An 18,270-nucleotide genomic window follows, 5' to 3' on the forward strand; every position below is an offset into this window, starting at 1 on the left:
TAGTACTGTACAAATCAAAATCTATTATTTGGATTGCACAGCATTTCACAGTCATCTGAAGACAAATCAGTCAAATTGTAAACATAATTGGAGCTGATAATTGGACTCCAAAGGGGTTTTCTTTGGCTTGCTTGTTTGCAGTCCAGGTGGTTATCCTAAGTTTGACTGATACTCAAGCAGAAGTTCTCTCTTTTATTTTTTGCTAAATAAGTTACAAATGTTTTCCAAGCATAGGTCCTTCCCACCATATAACTTGGGAAATAAGCAGTGTGGAGAACAGGAACTTACATTAAAAAGCAGATTAAATGGCATTTTATACACACACACGTGTTTCAAGTAATGGTACCACCTTGTAACCATAACAGGAATAAGAACAAAGCCAAAATGAGATACCTTGACACAATATTTAATGATCATCTACCCATAGATATAACATTACCCATAACTGACTTCTATCTACTGTTACTGGACATGCGCTTCCATTGCTCTGATGATGTTACACACAGAGAAGCTGACCTGGGGAAAATGCACCATTAAATGAAAAAAAAAACCCAAACAACCCAAACAAAAGAACAAAACCAGCCCTCATCCCCTACCCCTCAAGAAAACTCCAAAAAACCCACCCCCAGGAAAAAGCATAAAACAGTAGGAGGGGAGGCTGAATACGAAAGGGTTACTTTTCCAGGTGTGCATCTCCTTTCTTCAGATGGTAAAGTACCCACATACATGGACACCTAATTAATTAACGATGCTGAAGATATAACTTATTATACTTTTTATTGTACTGTCACATAAGAGGTTTTAAGTGAGAGTTAAAAACTGCATGATCTCAACCTGTCTCATATGTAGAAAAAACACACACTCCTCACCAACACACCACAGATATACTTATCAGCATACCTACTATGATCAAGTGACTTCAAGATGAGTTTTTCTCATCCTTCTCAATTTAACATTTGAAAGATTAATGCATAATAAACATCTTCCAGTTTCCTATAGGAAAAGAAGTTTCCACACAAATTCAGCATCATCCATAACCCCTGGACTGATTTAGGTTTCAATTTGCTCCTGGCAGCATTCACATGACACTCACTGCTCAGGGTCACAAAACATTATCCATCAACTTTCAGGGCTAATTGTAACAATTATATTCCTTTGCAATAAGAGCATAACTCTTTAGCATGCTCTTGGAGTTGCTGCCTGCCCAGAAAACATTGCCTCAAGCGTGCCGTCCAAATATGTATCATTACCTCATTCTATAGCAAAGTGGTTTTGAATTATTCCCCTGAGTATGACGCCTGTTTACAGAACCATGGAATCTTCTTCTGCAAAAAGTTTTTGTTGATCATCAATATTATTTTAGGTCATTCTTTAGGTCATTAACGGTCAGGAATGTAAAGTTTTCAGCATCAACACGTGGTAAACTCGTGAGATTTCTATAGTATAACATTATTTTTTTTTTACCAGCGTATTTCAGTCTTAACTGAGTAGCTTTGTTTTGCAAAATAAAGTAATAGACAAAAGTGAATTTCTTGTAGGTTCTGTATATAATAAATTCAACTTTGAAGTCAACACCATGCAACCATCCTGTGGAATGATTTTCATTTTTCTGCTTGTAAGGCTGCAATGGAACAAAAGCAATACTGAAGGCAAAACAGTAGGTGAAAAAAGTAATGGAAATAGCTCAGTTACAGATAACAATCCGTCTACAGTGCAACCAACTTCACAGAGACTTGCTCCGCCTATGGTTACTGCTATAAATCCTTCTACTGTCAGTCATGTTGCATCGACAACTGCCAAAGCCAAAGAAGATATAATGAAGACAACAGAGATGACGAGCTGGCCAAACAGCACAGCCCTGAAGGCCACTGATGGCACCACTTCATCTTCAAATGTCACTATGGTATCAAAAGATGGAATAAATAACTCTACCACAAACTTCAACAGAACATCTTTAGCGATGTTTACAACAATGGGTGACTTTTCTGGAGTGACCAGAAGTGCTGCAGCTACTCCTACTTCCACAGCAACACCAAGGAACACCACAGTCACCTATAGTACCCCTTTGTCTGCAGAACAACCCGGTGATAACTCTTCAATCAACCCCACCACGCTGTTCCCCACCGGTATCACTCTGACATCACCCACAGCAAAGCAGGACAGTCCTACACCAAACTTTAACCCCATTCAGCAGACAACAGAGCAGAATCATAATTTTAGCAACCCTTCCACCACATCATCTAATTCAAACGATTCCAAGGAAGGTAAGTATCTAACCAAAGTCCAACTGGAGTAATAAAATTATAATGCTGATATCAAACCTTCTTTAATTGAACAGGAGGCTTCGTAAAATGCGTGAATTAATAAGTGACACCTAGTACAGACTAAAACTAAAACTCACCCAAAATAAAAATACGTTTAAAAATTATTTGCTGTTTACTTTTTTGTTTAATACTTCCAAGAGTGAGGGAACCTAATGACAGGTACTGCCCCTTCACACTGGAGCGGACCTATAAAGCAGATATGTAAAAATAACATTTAAACTGTGTAATATGTCAATTTATTTAAGTTCAGAAACTTTTGTGAGCAAAGATGACTTCTTATAAATACTTTCAAAGGAATTACTCATTGTGCATTTAATTACCAAGTTGAGTATGCGTGGGAAAACAAGGGAACATAAAACTGTCATGGCACTTTTCTATCCTGCTGCTCTGAATCAGGTCTTCAGGAAAAGAAAAGGAAAGATTAGAAGAGAGTAATTTTTTGCCATTAATTAGCTTTCAAGCTTTTAACACAGGACTGAAAGGCTTATCCATCATATCTAGTGGAGTACAGTTTGTACTAAGAACTGAAGGAGCATCAGACTTTCATGTTTTCTATCATAGTTCTAATAATTATAATGTACCCCACTTTTAGATAACATGATGACTGAAAAGGAAAGGGGGTGGGAGAGCAAGTTCGGTTCCAAGAAAAACAGAATACCTTGAAGAAAAGTTTTATAAAATCTGAGGAAAATCTTGGAGGAATGCAGTTATTCTGCTAACTGAACAGGTGCAGAAAGCGTTATTGGATTTCTTACCTTGCATACTCAAAAATTGGTACTCTAAAACTTAATCACTTGAAATTCAGAGGCTGCAGTTTTAACTGCTGACTTAAATACTTAAAAATAATTGCATTCAAAGAGTGATTATTGCTTATTTCTTTAAATAAAAGGCCAGTGGTTGATTCTGGAATTACACCTGGAATCCTTTCTGACTAAAAACTCATTTAGCCTTCTTTTGTTTTAAACCTCAGTTATTCCCTTGAAAGTCAAGGATGAAGATGTCTGCTTTCTTCTACAGAGGCAGAGTTTCTGCAGAGAGGCTGGTTTAGTCTTGGACTGCAAAGTGTTTCAGATCTTTGGTGAAAAGTCTTACTCCCCAAAGCCCTTGACTGCTATAAAGCAAGAGTGAATTATCTGATCTTACAGATTTATTATTCTCATCCAACTGCCTCTTCTTTCTTTCTCTCCTAGACAAAACTAACAAGGGAGGAGTAATAGTTGGTGTCATTGTAGGAGCCATTTTGGGATCTATATTAATTGGGCTGATTGGATATTTTATATGTGGTAAGAAAAGGTCTGAGTCATTTTCCCACAGACGTCTTTATGATGATACAAGGAATGACCCAGGTAAGGAATTGCACAAGTGTTTTGCATAAGAACTTTTTTTCTTTCCGGATAGAGCTGCTTAAACATTCTGGTCTTACTGAACTATTAGAAATTATACCATTGACTCCAGTCAAACTTGTTTTCAACTGACAGTACTTTATTATTTTTAAATCTTAACTTAACCACTATTCCCATCAACTCTATGTCTCCTCCTTACAAGTTACTTTTTTAACCTCTGAAATATGAGGAAATATCATACCTAGTATCAGTGAACCTATTTAAAGAGTGGCGTGTGAGTTCAGAACTACAGCTCAGAAGCCTTCCCAAACTTTGATTAATCAAAAAAGGCTAGACTCCTTACTCATCCAACTTCAAACACAGAATGAAGGCTGAAGCTATATCTGGTTTTAGGAGTAAAAATATTTTTAAGAGGTTTAAAAAGAAGTTTGCTTTTGTCTTCTCCATGAATATGTATAAACTTGTACTAAAGTGTAATCACACAGTCTCCAAACATTTGTATCATGTTCCTGGACTTTATTTTTAAATGTTTAAACAAACACTGAGAGGCTAAACACACTTTTTTCTCATATAAAATCAAATCAAAACAAAACTCTGGCAATACGCCTTTTCTGGCTTAAATGCAAGAGCTGAAAGCTGCCTGAATGTCAGATTAGGAACCAGCTTTGAAAGTTGACCACCCATGTAGTCCTGAACAGGTGTTACTGGGAGGACACGTGTTATCCTCAGGAGATGGTGAATGAGGGCCTTCATCTTTCGCTCCCCCATAAAAAAAGAAAGAGGTTAACTGGATTTTGCTACAACGAACTGCTGAAGTAAACTGTGAGGTACCCAGTGTATGAGGATAAGAATCTTTCAAGCAATATATAAAAAATAATTACATTATCCTTTTAGTTCTTCACTTAGACAACTCACTTGGACCATACGATACAAGTTTTGGATGTGTGTCAGATGACAAAACCAGGACAGCAGACAAAGCAGAGAAAGACAACGCAGGGTGCCCATCCGATGACATTCCTATGGCTGACATGATACAATCCCACAGCTCACCGTAATGTTTGCTTCGGATTATATTCTCACCTGTAATCTATATGATTTAATCTTTTTCCAAAATTACCTGGCAGCTGTTATCTTATAGCCATTACCGTGCCAACAATGTTTTGGAAAGCAAGGGGAAAATCACAGGTATGCTGATATGCAACAGGCAGGGCCTGGTAACAGAGCATCACTCTTCTACTTTGTAATTAAATTACCAATTTATGGTTTTCCTGGAAGGATATTATGCTTGCTTTCTTAGGAATAATATAGACAGATAGCACCCAGGTAAAATTCTGCCTTGTATAACTTTGGTCAAGAATGCAGACATCATAACAGAGCAAAATTTGACCAGGGTTGAAATGACATTTTAGTACCAATACAAAAAAATCTCAAGTTTAACTACCTTGAGGTAAAACTCTTCTGTCCAAATGTAATTCCTATCTGATAAATGACATTCTTATTCTCACTTTCCATTTGTACTTACCTCAGTGAATATGACAAAAAGAATTAGATTTACTTGGATTACTCAGAGGTTGAAGTTTGCTGGGGATTAACTACTGAGTAACATGTACCACATTTAACCTTGGGATGACACAGAGCTAAAGAAGGGGAAAAAAGACAACAAGCTTCTATTCCTCTGTCAAACTGATCTGTTGTTTGCACTGCAGGCTAGATATGCAGAAATGCTGTAAAAGGTTTTGGTACAGGTTAGATAGAAGAAATACAACATGAAAGGAAAGGAATTATCTCTACCATGTATATAGATATCCTAAAAATCACGCTCCTGTTTTGTCCAGCTAAAGAGTAAAGTTATGGCAGTAGAATGCAAATAATTGCATATCTCTATGCAATTATCAGAAATGTCTAAATAGAAAGAAAGAACATGAAAAAGATATAGCTGTAAAGGCACAGAATAAACAAAGTACAGAGAAAATAAGTATTCACATGGGATACATGCTTGCTACTATGACTGTTAAAATGCTTTATTTAGTGTGGAGACAGCTGAGCATGCGTAGCTATCTCACTAACTGGCTCTGAATGTTGCAGTGAGTATATAGGTGAGTAAGTTACATGCATGCACACATCAGAGACAGAAACACTGGCAGTTACACTGCAAATGAGTAAAACGGGTATTTGTATCAAAGTTAAAAGATTAAAGAATTGAATGCTTATGTGCAGCGTTGCCATTCCTACAGGGGTCAGTCCTGAAAACAGCACGCTTCCCATCAAAAAGAACCTGATTTCAAACATTGTATCCAGCGTGTTGGATAGCAGACTGAAAATGAGACACATTCACCTGTATTAGGTGAGAGTATCACTGCTGCTTGAAATTAAGAAAAAGGTAATGTTCAGCTTTCATCTTCCTTAGCACATATTACGCCATCTTTCCTGATAATGGCAAAGCAGTATCACATAAGCAAAATTACTTCTTACAGTTGAACCTTGGCCTCAGCTGCAAATTGAAAGAGCTCTCCCTAAAGAGAACTCAAAGATAGAGATGAAGAGATGCTAAGAAACTACCACTGCTTTCTACGTTGGTAACAATATAACCCAGTGTAATGTATTTTAGGAATTTATGAAACTAATTATTAGTAATTGCAAGGCTATAACCCCAAGATTAGGAGCCAATGAAGAAATATCACCGAGGCAAGCAAACAAAGTGTGCCTTTCAGTTATATTTATATCATGTTAATTTTTAACAATCTAATTATGATTTTTGCATGTATGTGCATGTGCTTATGTTGCCTATGTACCTCTGATATTTTGCTGGTGTTTGTATATTGTTTTTTTGCTTTTACCAGGCCAGCCTCCAAAATTGTGACATTTGTTCATCCTTAATTTTAAGTTAGAATCATTATGCTTATTCATACATATTACGTAAATAAAGCTGTTGTGTGCCATTTGATTCTATTTAAAATTGTAAAACTCTGGCTTGAATTCAGACAGCTGTATGTATGTGAACTGGTGTTATTTTGTCAGGGTTTAGAGAGACAAACATTTACATTGGTAAAATTAATTATCTCTTGTCCTAATACCAGACTTCCCTACCTTCCAGCAGCAAAATACTACAAGCTTCAGTGAAAGCTAGTTCCATCAGGCCTTTTGTGCTGGAACCATTACATCTGTCTTGCATGGCACTATTACACTGACCTTCTAAGAGAGGGAAGGCTGTTCTAGGTAACTCCTGTTCAACAGTGGCCTCTCTGGGTATCACCCTGCTTGGCTTTGCCCCACGAGTGATGTGTGTGATGTCAGAGTGAACATAATGAGATATTCAGACTGAAAATTTGCATATAAATAGTTAAATTGCTGTAAGCACTTAACATGAAATCTTTCCTATACTTCCCTCTAATTAGCTCCCACAAAAACGTTCTCATTTATTCTGTAAGAATTCTCTACAAGACATGATTTTTATACTAATTCCAGAACAGTAAATTAACCTACATGTTTGCCTCTAAAAAGACTTCTGCCTGCACAATATAAACTTCAGGCTTAGCGACATTTAAGATGCTAAGGTCCCTTCCAGCCCAAACCATTCTATGACTCTATAATATTATTTTCACCCACTACTAGCAGAGAAATTGAAGTTGATGAAAACAGGAGGAAAAAATTTTGGGTGACAAAAATCACAATCTTTAAATTTTATCAGAAGCTATAATCTCCCTTAACCCAGTAATCACATAAAAGGGTCAGGTGAACTCAAAGCACAAAAGAAATAAAAATGTACTTACCCCAAATTGCCATGAAAATAGCAAAGAAGACAGTCCCTCCATTATCGAACAAATGTGTAACCTGAATAGAAAATAAATACATCAGGAACAAATAATATTGCTACCTTATCTTGTGCCTCAAAAAATCCCAGAATACAGAACTGGTGGCAGAAACTAAAAACTAAGAATTCTAGTAAGAAGTCCTACTTGCAGGTTTCGTCTACCAACGTTTGTCCCATTCTGTCTTTCAGTATAACTTCAACTCTGGTTTTGTAAACTGTCACTTCATGTTTCTCCAGTTTGTTTCACAGACATGAAGAGCTGCTCTGTCCATGTCCAGACAGGCTAAAAATTCCTTCAGAATTCTTGTCATATGCTGGGCCAAATTTAACATCAACCTTTTCTATTTTAAGGTTTTTATAAGCTTAAATAACTTCTGTCTTTTCACTTTTTTCCTCTGTCTATTAATTAGTTAATGTCTCTTTAGATTTCTTCTTCTGCCAAGCTATCTTGCAATTCTGTAAGAATATTATCAATATTACTGCAGTCCCTCAAATTGTTGACATATTCTCCTTCTTAAAAGCCTAGTGCTCCTAAGCTCCAACAAAATTCTAAATACCACCCCCCCAAAAACATATTTCTAAATCGTGCACTTAATTTCTCCTCATATATGCTCCTTTTTCTTGGATTTATCCCTTAACTTACTCTTTGCTGTAAGATTTGTTGGGGCAGAATAGATACTCTGCTGCAAAGTCAAGGCTTACCAATAGAAAATAACAATTATAGATCACTCAAAGCATCAGAGTGAGTGAATCTGATGTCTCACTTACTAAGAACTCATCACAATTTTTATTACAAAAATCCAGAATTTCTAATATTCAAGTTGAAATATGAAATGGTATTTAGGCGGCTGATATTAATATCAATGTACTTTCAATAGATTTCAGATTGCCAATTTACAGCAATGTAATTTATCCAGGGACAATGGGCCTACATTTCTTCTAATGAAAGGTAGTTTAAGATGTTGCTGAGCATTAATAAGTATAGCATGGGCTTCAAATTCCTATTTGAAAAAAAATCACAAATCATTATAAAATAATAGAGCAAACCAACTTATCATCAACAGGCTTATATTAGAAAGAAGATCTGAAGAGAGAGGAAACAGAAATGCAAAAGTGCTGTAAATGGCTTTGATATGTAACATCCTACACCAACCAGAAAATTCATAGTGATTTCCCAATCTGAAGCAAGAAGAGTATGTCTTGAAATAGGATATTCTTGAAAAGACTTTACTTTCACTGGTGTTGACTCTGTTGCTGACTTAAGGACCAATTTTTAAGCTTTTCTCATGAAAAGAAACCCATCCTCATGCCAATGGAAGGGTGTGGGTAACCAGATTCAGTTTTGCTGCACTGTAACCTTCTCTGACATCTGAAGTTACTCTGGCCAGCAGGAATGTTCTGTGCATGGGTGGGTTGGCAGCCTGCCTCGGGCAGGTTACCTACCACTCCCAGCAGGTTACCTAACCTGCTCCTGTGAGAGCTGCCTGCTGCAAGGAGAACTCATCCTGCTGACAGATCTTCATTCTTCTAGAGAAGGCTGGCATTATTGCTTCTGCCTCGCCAATTAACAGAACTCAGAAAATCAGAAAAAGTTAATAGAAACAGTGTTGCTTGTCTCCATTTTATTATTGAGTAAAATTATAATTTTTTGAGAATTTATTAAAAACACATATATTTTATCTGTATGTCAGTTCTGGTTTTTTTTTTTTTTTTTTTAAGGTTCTGAAATTGGAACGGACTATTTGGTATTGGATATCAATAAATCCACTATGTTCCCTGCATGAATCATACAGTAGGATCAATTGTATATACAAATATGTCTTTTGCTTTGGTTTCCTTTTGCTTCCATAAAGGAAAACAAACATAATGGGTATGAGATTGAAAATGTGAGAGAGATGAACAAAAGCAGTTGAACATCTTCAGTTTTGAATGTAGATCTGTGTGAGGATGGGATTTTGGATATTCTGCTCAGTAAAGAGTGCATATTTCAATGAAATACAAACTGAACCCAACAAACAAACCTAACCCAGCAGAATTAATGTTGCTAAAAGTAGAAAATACATATGTGGCCCCAGATCTAGCACTATCTTTATAAAAAGTGTTTGGGTGGAAGCCTTTCAGCATGACACTCAGAATTAAGATTTGACTGTCTTAAAGGCTAAATGCATAATCTGAGACTGTGTTGACCAGAGGCCTCTAAGCAGAGGTGAAATATTGTTGGACTTGGCACTACTCCGTCAGCATAGTTGACCTATGTTGTTATCATCATACAAGACCTCAGGCACTTCAAATCCACCCTGAATCAACACCCTACCCCAGGGCCTGAGAGCAAGGTGTGCTGGGTGCAGGACCAGCCCAGGGAGCCCTAGTGCACCACACTAATCACTCACTGATCAAAGAGTCCATTTAATGCAGATGAGAATGACAGCCTGGACATTGGGCAATCCAGATGACAAGTCAGGTATTACCTGACTTTCCCTTAAATTATAAACTTCAGTGTGACGTTTTTAAATAGAATAAAGAGGGAGGGGATGAAAGAAAGGGGCAGTAACAAGAAGGAAAAAGGCATCTTTTGTGTTTTTTCTCCAGCTTTACAAAAAACTTGGCAGAAAAAACATTTCAAGTATATGATTTTTACAGCATTAGTTTGTTCTGTCTGAAGTGCTCCTCTACAGGAAAACTTGTCAGATATTCAAGAAAGAAACCTTGACAACCGTTTTAATAACATGAAAGACCTTATAAAATTGAGGCAGGTCCCATGACATAAGCAGGTTTGGGGACATAAACTTCACGTAAAGGAACTCACTTTTCCTGATTAACACAATGTTTATTTATTTGTATACAGTGAACTATTTGAATGAATAAGGATTAGAACACTTAGTCCAGAATAAGGATTAAAACACTTATTCCAGAATAAGGGTGCCAGTGCCTGGAATGAATCGGGAATAGCTTCCCTTGTGTATCAGCTCCTTGGTTGTGTGTAGGGAAGAAAGAGAAGTTATGTTCCCACAACCACAAAACCAGAGGGAAATGCTGACAAGCTCCATCTCAGGAACAAGAAAGCAAGCAGGAAATGCCATTTTCTTTTCCCAGAGAGCAGATCTGATGCCTTATTTTTAAATATGTTAGTTCCACTTATATTACTGCAGTGCTTCAGAAAGTACGAAGGAGCATTTGATTTGAAATCAGATTATAGTTTTCTAACATTACAGATTGTTTTCATTCACTAATTTGGGTGCAAACACAGAGGAAGTGCTGACACATTTGGGCATGTGCTGCTCAACTTGAGCAACACGGTGGCAACCAGCAGGATCACAACCCCTGCTGGAAATCAGATGCTTCCTAGCAAGAGGGTAACAAGTGAAGCTGCAGTGAACTCTTCTTTAGAGACAACACGGTGAGTGAAGGCACTACAGTTATAACCTCAGAGATATAAAAAGCCTCATTGAGCCTTTTTTTATCTTTTTCCTTCTTTGCCATTCGAGTGGCCAGATGGTAATCCTATTCCTTCCCAAGGAGAAGTCTCTCCTCCCCCACCTGGAGGAGATCCAGAACAGACAAATCCTGAAAGGAGACAATTTGTCGTTGTTTCCTGTGTTCCAATCTAAGGTTGATCAGTTTTTCAGAGAAAAAGTTTTTTGGCAGGAAAAGTTGGGAGCTTACATGAATTTCCGTACTATTTGCAGACATCAGAATAGGGTGCCTGCAAAGATGGATCACGAGCGGTTACTGTTTGTCTTCCCGGGTTGTCATCTGAGTTTGTTTCAAGGGGACTGGTTTGAAAATACATAGATGGACTGTCACATTTTTTCTGCTGCAATGAATTACTCACAATGTGATAAATGTGAAATTTGCATGATTTAAGCACACGATATCATAAGACATAAAACCTTCTTCTTATTAACTGGGGATGTTAAAATAACAGGACCTGAAGTTAAAGGGATGGCTTGTGGCTTGTCATCTTCTAAAAAGAGTCATTTCCGAGATGTGCTGTATAGTTTGCACGTTATTTTAATTAAGAAAGATCTTAACTTCAGTGCACATCTTAAAAAAAGAGAAATTATTAAAAAAAAGTTACAAAAAATCTCATGGAGCCATTTTCTGCTATAAAGTTATAGCAGTATTTAAAAACAACAAGTTTTGCCTTAGGTACAACATTTTCAATGGTATTTACTGCTGCTGTTGCAAAACAATTTTTTAATTTTGGCATTATAAAACAGAAAATCAATTTTGTAAAATGTAAATATAAATAATTTTTATAAATGTTAAATGTTTTTAGAATTTGCCTTTACAGATATTTGAAATGCTAAGTTTTATTCAACATTGGTCCTATTGATATGAAAATTTGACATCTAATGCAAAATTTATTTTCTCTTTCACATTGCTGCAGTGTTGTAGCAATGCCATGGCCCCGAGACAATCACATTTTATAGATACAGGCTTCTGAGCAAGATTTAGCTTATGGGCTAAAGAATTCCAAGAAAATAACCAAGGCTGTTTTTCCAGCATTATGAACATACCACACATCAAACTATATTGCTCACTTGAAAACACTGCACGTATAAAGAGGTACTTGTGATTATTTAAGTTTGAAGGATAGCTTCTTGTAGCAAAATATTTAGTTATGTAAAATCTTTACATTAGTTGGACAGAGCAAAGTACATCACATGCACATTATGCTAGAGAATTCCTTTAGGACTAGCAGAAATTCAATTACAAAGTAAACAAGAGAAACACAGTTAGAAGTTAATTATAGGGGAAAGCAGGAAAAACCTTCCAAAAAAAGTTTTACTACTCAGGGGACTTTATTAGTTGATGAAAATAGTAAGGATTTAGGAAGGAAGCGCTCACAGAAAGTAAAACAAATTTTAGAATAATTCCTGATCATTTCAGAGTATTCCCTTATTAGAAACATGAATTACAAAGGCTGAATAAAACCTCTGTAGAGAAACAACATGTTTTGCAGGAATCTTTGCTGAAACAAGGGCAGCCATTACACAATGAAAGTGGGTCTTCAGACAAAAATTATCTTGATAGCAATAAGACAATAATTACCTTGGCATATATGCAGCTTTCATTGAGTTTTTGTAGTGTGCAATTGCGTTCACACATAGGGCACATAATGGTTTCATTTGCCTCGCAGATCTCTTTGCTTTAGTATGAGACAGGAAAATAAAGGTTATAAAAGGGCTTTTAGCATTCCTAAGGATTTCTGTGGTTATGCCATTTGGGGTTTCTGTTTGTTAAATAGTATGCCCACACCACAAAACTGGCTCAATAAAATAAATTAAAAGTGAACATTTGGCTTGAAAAGCCTAATCCCGAATCAGTAACCTGAAAACTACAGGCCCTACATCAGCGTGCAGTATTTTTGCATAGTATAGTATACATACTTGTGAATATCCCATTCTCTCCCAAATAGCACAAACAGAAGAACAAAACATTGTTCACTACCTTCCAACCCATTTACTGCGTATTTTTCAAAGCAATGTAGAAGATACCAAACATTAAGAGGACGGACATCACTGGTGTAACTACACTGATTTCAACCAACGTGTCCCAGGTTACATCAGCTGAAGATCTGTTCCATAAGATGATCACATGCATACTTAGATCAGTTGGGTCACATGTAAAAATCCATTGACAGGGATTTCTGGCAGTAGTATTTCAAGTCTTTGCATTTTTATTTCCTACAGAAGAACTTATGTATAAGGCTAATAAAAAAACCACTTTAATATCCTAACTTTGGGGAAAAATATCTTCAAACCACTTTCTATTCCATAAAGATCCTGAGATTCAGGAAGATGAAGTCACTGCCTTCAGTGGGACCATTCACATTCAAAATGTAGTACACAATTAAGTGTCTTGACAAAGGCAAAACAGAATTAACAGAATGTGAAAATGAATTTCATGGCAAAATTTTATTGAAGTGAGTAAGCTTCCCAAAGAACCTCAGCAATTGCATCGCCCTATCCTTTAGCCATGTTGACATGCTGAAATGATCCTATGACGCACCAGGAAAGCAGCAGTATAAACAAATGCCAGGAAATCTCTAGTGATTTGTTTTAATAAACACTGTGCTTTCCTCCTCATAAAACCTGAATTTACAGTTATAATACTGCATGGAAGATTATGCTTATTTCCAAATGAGTGCATCCATTAAATCCTGTCTGACATAAAAGTAAATAGAAATAAAAGATTCTGGTTGCCCAGATGTCACTTTTGTAATCTTCTGTCATACTTCACATAATACCAGAATCAGTAATTCACTGAAACCCTACAACATAATGTGGACCTGACAAAGAAATTGTTCTAAGTAACCCTTAAGCCAGAAAAAGCATGCCCAGTCATTTCAGACTTACAGAGTAACAGGAATCTTATAGTGGGTCACATCAGGCAATTTTCTTGCTTGCATTTTCATTCAAATGATTAAGCACAGAAAATCGTATTTGAACAGTATGTTATAATGGTTTGGCAATAACACACACTGTTGTCAAATATAAGGCCAAATTGTACTGTACTTTGAATTTAAATTCAACATTATAAATGTTAGGTTTTCTGTATTACGTATCTTGAGTTCAAGTCTTGGTTTCTTTTTATTAATATATGACGGGTCACAAAATCATACTGACAGTGATAGGCCACATGCATTAGCACTACTCTGAAAAGGCAATAACATTTGTTACACAAGTGTTTGTGACAGGTGCTATGTTAACTGTTACTGCAACTCAAATCTTCAGTATAACAGAGCAAAATAAGCTTCTTTGTACTGTCCTCACTTATATATCTGAAATCTGACTGCAGCACATGGTGCAAAGACACCTCAAGCGATGCTGTGTTCACACCCGGCCTTTCTGTTTGACTGACAACAAAGGGACAACTTAAACCAGTGATAATTAATGATTTGTATAAACCCATCAAACCCCAACTCTTTAAAACCATCAGATTTATCTTTATATAGACTAATCAACACATAACAGCTTGACATCTAACTTGTGAATAAAGATAATTAGTAAATGTGTCACATAATTTGCTGAAAGAAAATGAACCCAAATGAAGGGACTGCTATAGGACTACTTAAAGCTCTTCCATTTGACTACCACACTTCACATTTGCCCCAGTTTAGCTCAGAGTGGGAAAATGGATCAAAATATATTTAAGAGTGTATGAAACAAGAAATACAAATTTGTGTTCTGCACTTTTGTTTCTGCATGTCTGAGCCCTGTGAATATAGTCTAAATACTCTGGAAGCTACTATGGAGTTTCTTCAACAGAGATTCTCTTGATTTTTCTCTTGGTTACTTTCATCTCACAACTGAATCCTGCAACGAGCTGCCAACACCACAATCTCAGTACCCTGGGGGACCTCAGTGCTGGCTTCTGGCAACCACAGTATTACCAAGCTTTATTCCAAACCCATGCAAGAAAAAGAACATCCTCCAACATGCTTTCAGTAACACTGCCTGTCTTATGCACTTGTTTTGTGATAGGAAAGAAAAATGTCCCTAACTGTGTCGAATGGAGAAACTTCTGTTTCTAAACATGGGACAAGCATGCGTATTTTCTTATAATTTTATCTAGTCCCTGAAACGACAGTGTGCGCGCAGGGTTTTTGTCCTCCCATCTTATTTCACCTTCTGCCTCCCTGTAACATACATTGGAATCATTGAATGATTCAATCAGACCCGAAAGTTTATTGTTTCCCTAAAACTGTACCTGAGAAAGGGAGAGAGAGACTTTGACAAGGGGCAAAAGGCAGTGTGAGAGGTGCACTTGCCCTGGGAAAGAAGGAAGGATACTACCAAAAGGGAGAAAATATGCTCGATATCCAACTTGCTTGTGGCAGCCACAGAGAAACTACAGAGAGCATCTTTCCTTTACACAGGGGGCAGAGACTGACAGCCTCATGCCAGGCTGAGATGGGGTCCTGGCACAGGCTGATATATAGATATAGTTATATAATATTTTTATATGTCTATAAAAAGAGCCACATGGTATCATGACAAACGCTGAGCATGGAGCAGAGGCTGGCACTCATGCAGGTCATAAACAAGACAAACTAGTTCTCAGGTGTGACATCGTTCTGCATAACCCTCGAATTATTGCTGCACAGAACCTACAGCCGGCATCGCAAGCGACATTTGGCTCTATGGCAACGTACGCTCGTGTATTTGCTTATTCCTTCTCTGCTGAAACTGTGCTGGACATCAGTGGAAAAAGAAAAGGATGGATTTCTGCCTGCAGCCACTAGAGGGGGGCTCAGGGCAGCTCCCTGCGCCCCAGAGGTGAAGGGACAGCACCGAGGAGAGCACGCTTCTGCAAAATTGATGTCATCGCTTGCTAAATTCAAATTTTGCGGTATACAAGCCAGATGAAAAATAGGTTTTTTTGACAGAATTTATCATACTATAAATAGACACTTCCTAACATCCACCGATTCCTAGTAACAGACATTAGTTAACAGGATGAAACTTGTTTCACGTGAAGTAGTATTACACTGAATGATACTGAATCTGGGGCAATGTGGCCATTATGACACTGTCATAATGCCCTGGCACTAAGTTTAAATTCCTAATTGCAACTGGGTTTCCTGCATCTAGATTTTGTCAGAATAACATACCCGACTGTTTCTTCCTGATGGCTGCTGAACATAGTATTTGCATACTGCAGTAGCTGCAGTGCTCAAAATCAGATATATCTTAAAACTGTTGTAGAGGTTTATCTAGAAGTTTTCTTTAAATGTCTGCAGAAACACTAGATAAACAATCTCACAGTCCCAGAATACCGCAAGAATGAGAACATTTAGGCTGTGCAGTTTGTCTGCCTGCTAATGGATGACTCCTGTCTGCTCTAGGTGGGAGGTTTCTGTCTAACCCTCACTACCCCCTTCCAGGCTAACTAAGCAAATACGGCAAGGAGCAGCATCTGTTATCACTGGCCTTTAGAACTGCCTAAGTACACAAGGTGATACAGAAAACATCTACGTACATTTCATCAGGCCAGTCACAATAAGTTTGAGTTAGTTAAGCTCTGCTCTTGAATCCACATCTCACAGCAGGTATTACTAACTTGGTCATAGCAACGCACTGCTATGACAGTATTGTGTCATGGCTAACCAGAGAGTCTGCACAGACTCACACTATCAAAGGCAGAGAGGAACTTCTGCCCAAAATTAATGCATCCAGATTACAGATGTAAGGCTGCCACAGAGCACAAGGCTTGGGCTTCTGCATTACAGAATCACAGAATTATCAAGGTTGGAAAAGACCTTGAAGATCATCCAGTCCAACTGTTAACCTCACAATGACAGTTCCCAACTCCACCATATCCCTCAGCGCTGGGTCAACCCCACTCTTAAACACCTCCAGGGATGGGGACTCCACCACTGCCCTGGGCAGCCCATTCCAATGCCCAACAACCCCTTCTGGAAAGAAATACTTCCTAAGAGCCAGTCTAAACCTTGCCTGGCGCAGCTTGAGGCCATTCCCTCTTGTCCTGTTGCTTGTTACTTCATTAAAGAGACTCATCCCCAGCTCTCTGCACCCTCCTTTCAGGGAGTTGTAGAGGGCGATGAGGTCTCCCCTCAGTCTCCTCTTCTCCAGACTAAACTCCCCCGGTTCCCTCAACTGTTCCTCATGAGACCTGTGCCCCAGACCCTGCACCAGCTTCGTTGCCCTTCTCTGGACACGCTCGAGTAATTCAATGTCCTTTTTGTAGTGAGAGGCCCAAAACTGAACACAGTCATCGAGGTGCAGCCTCACCAGTGCCGAGTACAGGGGTAAGATCACTTCCCTGTCCCTGCTGGCCACGCTATTGCTGATACAAGCCAGGATGCCATTGGCCTTCTTGGCCACCTGGGCACACTGCTGGTTCCTGTTCAGCCGGCTGTCAATCAACACCCCCAGGTCCCTCTCTGACTGGCAGCTCTCCAGCCACTCCTCCCCAAGCCGGTAGCGCTGCTGGGGGTTGTTGTGGTCATTAACACCCCCCCCCCCCCCGCCCCAGTATTTTGAAATCAACACTGGCTAATGTTAGCTATAATAAATACATAAATACTCCCCTCCCCTTGGAAACATCTAGGGCTTATGTGGTGGATTACCTAACTTTCAGGCTCTTGCTTCTGGAATAGAGTCTGGACCTCCTGATGGGCACCGCGGTGCTCTGTGTAGCACAGCGTGACACTGAGGTACCTCAGGGTGGGACCCAACATAGCCAGCCTCCACGGGAAGCAAACTAAAATCTGCATGTTCTCTCTGCAGCTACTCAACAGCAGCCAAGGGAAAAAACTTCGGACAGGAAAACATGAAAGCTAGCCTGCTCCTGCGCACCTGTGATTTATACCCTGCAACTTCTGCAAGCGAGGTAACTGTGTCTCCCTATTAAAAGAACTAAGCAGGAGTTGTATCTCCAAGTCTTCTCGGGAGAGCGTATGACATACACATATGGCACATAATAGCTTACAGTTTGAAAAAATTAGATTCTTAAAAATTCTGTTCTTTCTCTTGGGGAGCGTCAATGCCACATCTTCCTGTTCTGCAAGGAGTGCCTAATATATTAAGCTATACCCTGATAATAGTAGATTATGAACTTTTGTTCCTCCTTGTTGAAACTGTGCCATTGTACATGTAAAGAAAACAAGATTCTCAGTTAAACAGTCCTAGTCCCTGTGCTCTAAGAAAATGCTGATCCTCCACTTTATATTACATTAATTGCTTTTGATGGACATTTATCATGCAAAACAATCCTAATATAGAGAACAATATCCTAAAGATAGCTTAGTTTCCAGGCTGAT

At 38.3% G+C, this 18,270-nt stretch overlaps 2 protein-coding genes across 4 annotated transcripts in view; one reads left to right on the forward strand and one right to left on the reverse strand.

Moving 5' to 3' along the window:
* ANO3 (anoctamin 3) overlaps positions 1–18,270 on the reverse strand; it is a 208,612-nt gene that overhangs the window by 28,443 nt on the left and 161,899 nt on the right. For all 3 annotated transcript variants that reach the window (XM_074884808.1, XM_074884807.1, XM_074884809.1), the window contains 2 exons: positions 12,534–12,630; positions 7,438–7,498 (listed from right to left, as the gene is read on the reverse strand). In XM_074884808.1, coding sequence (XP_074740909.1) covers positions 7,438–7,498; positions 12,534–12,630 — 158 coding nt within the window. The remainder of the gene's footprint in view (positions 1–7,437; positions 7,499–12,533; positions 12,631–18,270) is intronic.
* Positions 1,577–4,722, forward strand: MUC15 (mucin 15, cell surface associated). Its single transcript, XM_074885135.1, has 3 exons — positions 1,577–2,264; positions 3,515–3,670; positions 4,562–4,722. The coding sequence occupies exons 1-3, from the start codon at positions 1,577–1,579 to the stop codon at positions 4,720–4,722; spliced, it is 1,005 nt and encodes a 334-aa protein (XP_074741236.1).

This window comes from Strix uralensis, chromosome 15 (assembly GCF_047716275.1).
Source record: "Strix uralensis isolate ZFMK-TIS-50842 chromosome 15, bStrUra1, whole genome shotgun sequence".
NCBI classification, from domain to species: domain Eukaryota; kingdom Metazoa; phylum Chordata; class Aves; order Strigiformes; family Strigidae; genus Strix; species Strix uralensis.

Coding starts and splice junctions, on each gene's coding strand:
- MUC15 (XM_074885135.1), top strand. CDS start 1,577: ATGCAACCATCCTGTGGAATGATTTTCATTTTTCTGCTTGTAAGGCTG. Junction 2,265..3,514: donor TTCAAACGATTCCAAGGAAG/GTAAGTATCTAA, acceptor TTTCTCTCCTAG/ACAAAACTAACAAGGGAGGA. Junction 3,671..4,561: donor TGATACAAGGAATGACCCAG/GTAAGGAATTGC, acceptor TTATCCTTTTAG/TTCTTCACTTAGACAACTCA.